The 7484-nt window shown below is 64.6% G+C and overlaps 2 protein-coding genes across 2 annotated transcripts in view; one reads left to right on the top strand and one right to left on the bottom strand.

Moving 5' to 3' along the window:
- The window catches only part of MNEG_8904 (isochorismatase hydrolase), a gene marked incomplete at both ends in the record, with an annotated part of 2481 nt that extends 2361 nt beyond the window's left edge, over positions 1–120 (bottom strand). Inside the window, one exon of the mRNA XM_014042625.1 lies at positions 31–120. Coding sequence (XP_013898079.1) covers positions 31–120 — 90 coding nt within the window. The remainder of the gene's footprint in view (positions 1–30) is intronic.
- Positions 121–1558: 1438 nt separating this feature from the next.
- On the top strand, positions 1559–4627 carry MNEG_8903 (hypothetical protein; the record flags this gene model as incomplete). Its single annotated transcript, XM_014042624.1, has 8 exons — positions 1559–1816; positions 2182–2292; positions 2692–2793; positions 3120–3207; positions 3421–3449; positions 3636–3701; positions 3983–4027; positions 4220–4627. 8 exons carry the CDS (start codon positions 1559–1561, stop codon positions 4625–4627), a joined length of 1107 nt encoding a protein of 368 aa, XP_013898078.1.
- Between the last annotated feature and the right edge of the window lie 2857 nt (positions 4628–7484).

Below are 7484 nucleotides of genomic sequence, written 5' to 3'. Positions count from 1 at the left end.
GGGCGGGTGGGGGTGGTGCAGGCGGCGCACCTGCGCGGAGGCGGCGCCCAGGCCAGAGAGGACGGCGGAGAGCAGCAGCGCCAGCGCCAGTGCGCTGCGGGGCATCATATTCGCGGGCATCTTGGCAGGGCGGACGGCGCCCGGCGGCGGTCGTGGAGCGAGTCGAGGGGGTCCGGGTTGGTTGCGATGGATATGATAGTCGAGGCTTTATGCCTTGGGCGAAGTAGATTGTCACGCAAACAACTAATCGGGAGTACGCTTGTTCTGAGGCCTCGTTGCGGGTTTATAGGCACTGCGGCCGCAGCGGCGCCGACAGATTACCGCTTGTGATGAGGTGTGTGTGCGTCACTTGGGTGTCACCAGGTGAGTGAGGGGCTGCGACTCGGGCGCTGGCGGGTGGGCGGATGGCTGTGCTCTAGGTTATAACTCGCGTAACTCAGATCTCTTGCAGCGCTTTGGACGTGATCATACGTTGAGGATCACGCGGGATACTCATCAGTTGCTTTACAGTACGGAATCTTGTTCTTCCGGACATGCCGTGAATATAGGCCAAGTGGTCACCGTTCTTTTTAGTACATCGTACACTCTCAAAAGGCGGACCCCGTCCAAGAGCTCCCAAGAGTATGCAACCCGGGGCATGACACAATGGATATGGATACTAGGATTGATGAGGGCTGATGAGGCATGGCAGCGATATGATGAAGCCTCAACACAAACTCAAAGTCCCACCTGTACCTTCAATAATCCAAATGAATACTATTGCCCTGGGCAACCCGGGAAGGCAAGCAGGGCGCTCTCAAATGAGATCAAGGATTTCGGAGGCACAGAGCAATCGGTGTGGCAGGTACTGCCCTCAGGGACAAAAGGGTCTGGCAATACCAGCCTTCCGAGACGGCCACACCCTGCAGGCACATCTATTGCATCCTGTAGCTGCAACGCATGTGCCGGCAATGCCGTTGGCTGCAGCGGGCAGCCAAACGCCCTTTGATCCAGGACTCATTTGCCTGATTCTGGGGTGAGCATGGCCGCAATGACAAGCAGTGCTGAGCGGCGGCGTTCAGGCGTGTCACCATGCTGCAACAAATGAGTGCGATGGCATGTTGCCGCAGCAGCTAGCATGGCGCACAATGGAGGCTGTGGGAGAGGTGGCACGCTACCAGGGGTCATTGCATTGCGAGCGAGGGCAGCAGGTACGTCACTGGCAGTAGCGCACAGATTTGATTGGACGCATCCGTCAAGGGCACGCCGGCAGCGGCGCTCCGCGATTCACGGCCACGCCACGATAGGGAACGATGCAGATTCATGTGAGGGTGCGTATCCTGCTCTGCGCGTCGGTTCTGTGCACGCGCCAGACGCGCGCCTGTTGGCGGCAGTGACGCAGCAAAGTACCCACTGGGATCAGACGACGTCAGCGGCGCTTGCCTAAAAAGAGGCGACAGTCGTGTGTGTGTATCGGCGTATACCTTGTTTTTCATACCGAGCTGCGTGATTTGAACAACTCTCATCAAAGCGATCTTTCTTGGTTGCACGCACCGCATCCAAGTCTGCGATCTTCACAATGTTCGCCAGCATCAAATCACCGGTGTCCTTCGACGGCCAGGCCCGCCTCACCCTGAAGCCACGGCTCGGCGCCCCGCCCTTGCTTGCCTCGCGCTACGCGCGCGCCGCCGCCGCTCCTTGGCGCGCGCCCCGCGCGCCTGCCGCCGCGTCCTTCCTGGGAGAGGCTCCAGACCTCTCGTTTTACGAGCTGCTGGGGGTGCATCCCACCGCGGACAACAAGACGATAAAAAAGGCGTACTATGACCTCATCCGAGAGGTGTGACGGTGCACTTTTTGTCGACCACGCAGGCCAGCAGCCCAGGGCGGCGCCGCACGCGCCCCGCTTTGAGCTAGGGGGTGCCAGCCCTGCCCTGCGACGCTTTGCGAGCGCTGCGCACCGCTCTCCTGTTGTCGCAGCGGGCGCTGCCGCAAGCTGCCGCCGCCGATCGCGTGCAGTGCTGTTTAAACAACCCCCACCCTTTGTGCCCCCGCACCCCCTCCCTGCCTGCAAACTCCCTCCGCCCCCCTCCAACTTCAAAACTCATCCCCCTTCTCTGCCCCTGCATTCAATCCCTCACCCCGGCCGCCCTGTCCCTGATAACCCCATGCGTCCCCACCTTAAAACCCAAATCCCCAACCCAGGTCCACCCAGACACCGCCCTGGCCAACAGCCTGTCCTCGTCAGCCGGCGGCGAGCTGGACGCTTACTACGACACGACAGATCTGTGCGTCATCCTCAATGAGATCTACCAGGTGCGAGCCGGTGACGCCCGAGGCGCCCGGGTGGTGACGCCCGGCTGGCGCCGGGGCCCAGCATTATGTGTTCACCTCTGCCGGCGGTGGAGCTTGGGTGCGCCTGCTCGTCGTTGCGCAGCACAGCTCACGCCTCGGCTTTTGCGCGGCGCCGCTTGCGCCTGCCGTCTGCGCGGGACGGCGTTGGCTCCACCCCTCGCGAAGCGCACCTACTGCCTTTGTCTCGCCCGCGGGCTCTTACCCACACACCCGGCATCATCACAGCACCGCACCGTACCTCGCCTCCCTGTTGCCACCCCTGCCACACGCCTCGAGACGGGGTTTTGGTCAAGTTTCGGGGTTGTGGTCAAGTTTCAAACCCAAACCCTCAACCTTAAACCCTGAAACCCCAACTTCCAGACACTCACTGACTCTGAGTCAAGGGCCACCTACGACGCCCTTGTGGGGTTCAGCGTTGAGAGCGTCAACCCCTTCTTTGACGAGAGCTTTGAGAAAGACCAGGTGGGCGGTGTTGACGGCTGGCAGGGCTGTTGAGGCACGAAGCGATGCATTTTCAGGGGACGGGGGGTTGGTGCCCTTGCCAGCGCTGGGTGCAGGAGGGTTGGTGGGGTGGGGTGCTCCACTGCGGGTGACGTGGGCTCGTCAACGCGCCTGGAGACGCCCCGCCGCGACGTCCCGCGGCTAGCAGGGCTGCCGCTGGTGCCGCGCCCCCGCCCGCCTCCGCGGCAAGGAGCTCCGGGCCGCCTGATGCGGCGTGCCGCCGCCCCCGCACGCCCCCCGCGGCAACAGAGCCCCCGCCTGATTCGGACCGCCCCTGGGGCGCGCAGGTCTTTGTGGACGAGGTGTCGTGCATAGGCTGCGGCAAGTGTGTGCGCGCCTGCACGCGGGCTTTCGTAATTGAAGGCTCAACGTACGGTGAGCGCCGTGCGCACGCCCTCGCCAGCGTGCGCGCGCCCTCTCGCCGCCGCCTGCCCGTCGGCATGGCGCAGATCGGCTGTAAAAACGGCCGAGGCAAGGTGCCCCGGGGCTGCATGCCATGGGAACAGTATACGCTATCGAGCATGACACACCTCTACTACTCCCAAGTGTGTCCCGCTGACGGCCTCCTTCCACAACCTCTTTCCCCAGGCCGCGCCCGCGTAATCAACCAACCCCAGGTGTGAGCCGGCGTGGCGCCGCCCGCCGCGCAACCGCAGCCGCCAGCCGCGCAGCGCGCCGCGCCCCACACCGAGCGGCGCCCCTGCTCGGCGCCATTCTGCCCGCAAACCCCCCATCGAGCTCCGTTCGATCGTCTCTCCATCCACGCCCTCGAAACCCTCCATAATTGCCCCCAATCACTGCAGGGCCCAGACCAGCAGGAGGAGGTCCAGATTGCAATGGAGACCTGCCCCGTGGACTGCATCCATTGGGTGAGAGCAGCAGCATGACACACACACACACACATGGGTACACACATACATCACTCACACATACATCACACACACGCTCATGGATGCACATTGCCTCTCCACGCGCACACGAACACGGCGTGATGCGTAGCGGCACCGCACATTACGAAGGGCGAGGGGCTTGCGTGTTTCCGCAACCCGTCATGGCGCAAGGGCGGCAGCTCAGGCGTGCGCTCGTGCGTGCTGGTGTGCCTCACCCCGCCCCACCTCCGCCTGCCCCGGCCCACCCACCGTGTCGCCAGGTGTCCTCGCCGCAGCTGTCCCTCCTGGAGACTGCCCTCTCCAAGGTGCGTCGTTGAAATTATGGGCAGCGGCGCACTTGCGCGCTCGTCCCGCGCTCTCCCGGTACCCCATGCCCGGCCCCTCAGCCGTTTGAAAAAAGCGCGCCCACAGGCGACCGCTCGTGTCCCTGCGACCCTCGCCTCCCACCGCTGCCCTCGCCATTGCATTTCGCGTCCCGCATCGGAACATCGCATCAGATGGACCGCGTCGATGCTTTCGTGATGATGCGCCGCGGCGGCCTGGCCGTCTCTGTATTCCACGAGGCCTCGAAGGCCTGGCACCGCCGCCAGGCCGCCGCCCGCGCGCGCGTGCAGGCGCGCGCCGGCACGACGGCGGCGACCGCGGGCTTCGGCGGCGCCCCCGGCGCCGGCAAGGGGCCGTGGGGCGGGCTGGCGGGGGTGTTCAATCAGCATGTCGACTGGAGCGGCGCAAAGGAGGCGACCGGGGGGCCTGGGTACGCAGGCGAGGGGGCCGACGGCGGCTCGGGGCGGCGGCCGAGCGAGGCGGCGCGCGTGGCCAAGCTCGCGGCGCAGGCGGCGCAGAGCGCGCGGCTGTGGCGGATGGCGAACGAGGCAAGGGGCCCGACGAAGATCCTCAGCGACTGAGGTAGCACAGGGCCGGTCCGGGCCGCAGCGGTGGCCGGATCGCCCACAGCGGGGCTCTGAAGGGAGCAGCGGGGCGCCGCGCGAGCTCAAGGTTAGGAGGCCGCGCTGCCGCGGTACCCGCGGCAGCCGGCCTGCGCACGCAGGTCTCAGCGGCCGCGCTGCTCCGGGTGCAGCAGCGCGCGCCGAGCGCATGTGTCAGCGTGCGCGGGGCCGCGCGTGGCGCCCTCATTGCGGTGTTATGGGTTGAGGTTTGCGCGGCGCTGTGCGCGGCTTGACGCCGTTTCGACGGCTGCCGTGATTGCACGGCGTCGGTTTGTCAAAGCTTGCTTGCTGCTGCTCAAGGGTTGCGCCCGCGCCCCTCACTCTCTTGAGGGCCGCGCACCCGATCGGCTTGTCTTATGGTGGCGTGCCCCTGCTTCGCCGCCGCAATGTGTGCTGTCCCGACCCGGCCGACGACTGGCGCGGCGTTCCTTGGCAGCCGGGCCTTGCGCTTGATGATTCGGCCCCCAACCCCGGTTGATTATCTCTGCCTTTGCAAGCTCGCCGCACGCATGCGACGCCGTGTGCGTGCGTGCTCTCCGCTGTCTCTGCTGCTTTCCTTTTTCCACGTGCCGCTGCCCGGGCGGCGAAAGGCGCGGCGAGGCGGGTGCTGCGTGCCCCCAGCACTGTATGCCCTGCGCTGGGTAGGCTATGCACCACCCATGTACCACCAAGCAGCCCTCTGCCTGCTGATCGCACTCATGGCCGGGTTTCGTTCCTGTATACAAGCTGCCCTATTGTTGGTGCGTTTCAAAATCCTCCCAGACGCCGCGCCGCGCCGCGGCGTTGCAAAAAACGCCGGTGACGCGGGACTGGTTGCCACAGCACCGCGAGCGCGGCCGGCCCCTGCGGTTTGGAGTTTTGGTGTGAACGCGTGGCGCGACACCCCACCCAGCGCATGCGCGTGTGCTGAAGAAAAAGAGCAACTGGCGGGTCCGCAATTCACCACGCATGCGGCGCCCGTTTCGTCCTGCATGCACCACTTGTCACGTATCCACGGCTGTGGCCCTCACAAGTGCGTGCGGCGCCTGGACAGCATCTTATAGCGATATTGACTGAGTAAAGAACATAGCAAGGATGCTTGTCAAGCCACCCTTTGGGGGTTTATGCGGGCTGTATGGCGGCTGGTCAACAGGTCAACTCTGTTGTCGCCAGTACATCTGGCTGTGGCAGGATGCAGCCACTAGCAGCATACGGTTGCATACAGGACATGGAGTTTGCCGCGCCCGCCTCCTCTTTTGGTACGATGCTGGTTGTATTGACGGTTGCATCACATTCGTCAGCCAATGAGCCAATGAGCTGACACGTCAACAGCAGTCGCAGCCACTCGGCCGGGATGTGTGACATCACCAACACATTCGAACCAACAAGTTCATTCAAACAGCTTAACTGCGCACATATGATACACTCCGTAACAGCAGCCAGCAGGCACGGCACAGGCTGTGCGTGTCCCGATCAGCGTTGAATCAGCCAAGGATTTCACCTACGCCGGCAGTGCGCACGCAGTGAGGTCAATGAGGATCTCTACTGTGATCGGTTGCGAATAGCACTATTGGGTCATTGAGGCTCGTGCCCAAGTGCATTGCCCAGATCAAGAGCATCTCAAGCGCCTGAAGAGCAAGCAAGCGCTACGCGTGGAGGCTGAATAGTATGCTTGGGACTCATGTCTCACCGGTAGCGGTGGGAGGACCGCGTCGTGTCCGGCTGGGGTCGAAGCCGACTGCGACGCAATGCCACGCAACGGCAAGTGCCCTGCAGCAGCCTCGCCCCTGGCGCCGGGCCGCAGCCGCGCCGCTTGGCGTCACGCGGCAGCTGCAGCAGCCGTTCTGCCAACGGTATAGCACAGCCCGGCCCCGTGGCGCGGTCGTGCCCGCCGCCGCTGTTTTTGAGGAGGCGGAGGCGCTGCGAGACGACATCCATGTGGCTCCCCCAGACCTGCCGGGCATGCAGCCGGGCGGCAGCTATGACGCAGCTGCCAACGCGGCTTACTGGAACACGCGGCCGGTGCCCGTGGTGGCGCGGTGCCTCGTTATCGCCGCGGAGTTGGCGAGGTGGGCAGAGGGGCGGGGTGGCGCATGTGTGCAGCTCTCCGACATGCGCATGGGTGTGACATCCGAACGCGCTGCGGTGCGGAGCAGGTGCATGCATTACGCACACATGTGTGCGTGTGTGCAAGAACATGCACCTTTGTCCAGCTGGGAAATGGATCCAACAAGTACAAGAGCACACGCATGCCGAGAAATGCGCCGCGTGGCTAGCTGTCCCGCTCGACGGCGCATCCCCGCCCTGCCTCGCGGCCGCCCGCACAGATGGGCGGTTTCCGCGAAGCTTCCGGGCAGCAACGAGCGCCGGGAAGCCGCCCTCGCGCGGGAGAGCCTGGTGCGGCTGGGGCCGGCATTTGTGAAGATCGGTCAGGCGCTGTCCAGCAGGTGGGCTGAGGGGTTGGGGCGGGGATTTGGGGGGGTTGAGGGTGGCTGTGACGTCACCAGGCGCGCGGCCGTGGGTTGGTGGCGCATGCACGCCGGGGGCTGGCGCGGCGATGATCGGGGACTGAGGCGCCGCTCAGCCGTCGACCCTCTGGCGCTGCTGCAAGGAGTTGCTTTTTGATTGTCGCCGCGCCGCCCCCTTGGCACGGCAAAGACGCCGGTGCGCCTGTCGCGGTGACCTTCTGACACAATCCTTGGCACTCACCCGCGCCCGCACACACACGCACTGACCCATACACACACACCTCCCCCGCACACACACTCACACACACACACACACACACACACACACACACACACACACACACACACACACACACACACACACACAC

Source organism: Monoraphidium neglectum (genome assembly GCF_000611645.1).
Source record: "Monoraphidium neglectum strain SAG 48.87 unplaced genomic scaffold scaffold01752, whole genome shotgun sequence".
Lineage (NCBI taxonomy): Eukaryota > Viridiplantae > Chlorophyta > Chlorophyceae > Sphaeropleales > Selenastraceae > Monoraphidium > Monoraphidium neglectum.
The sequence above is the reverse complement of the archived record's forward strand: the minus strand, read 5'-3'. Positions and strand labels throughout refer to the sequence as shown.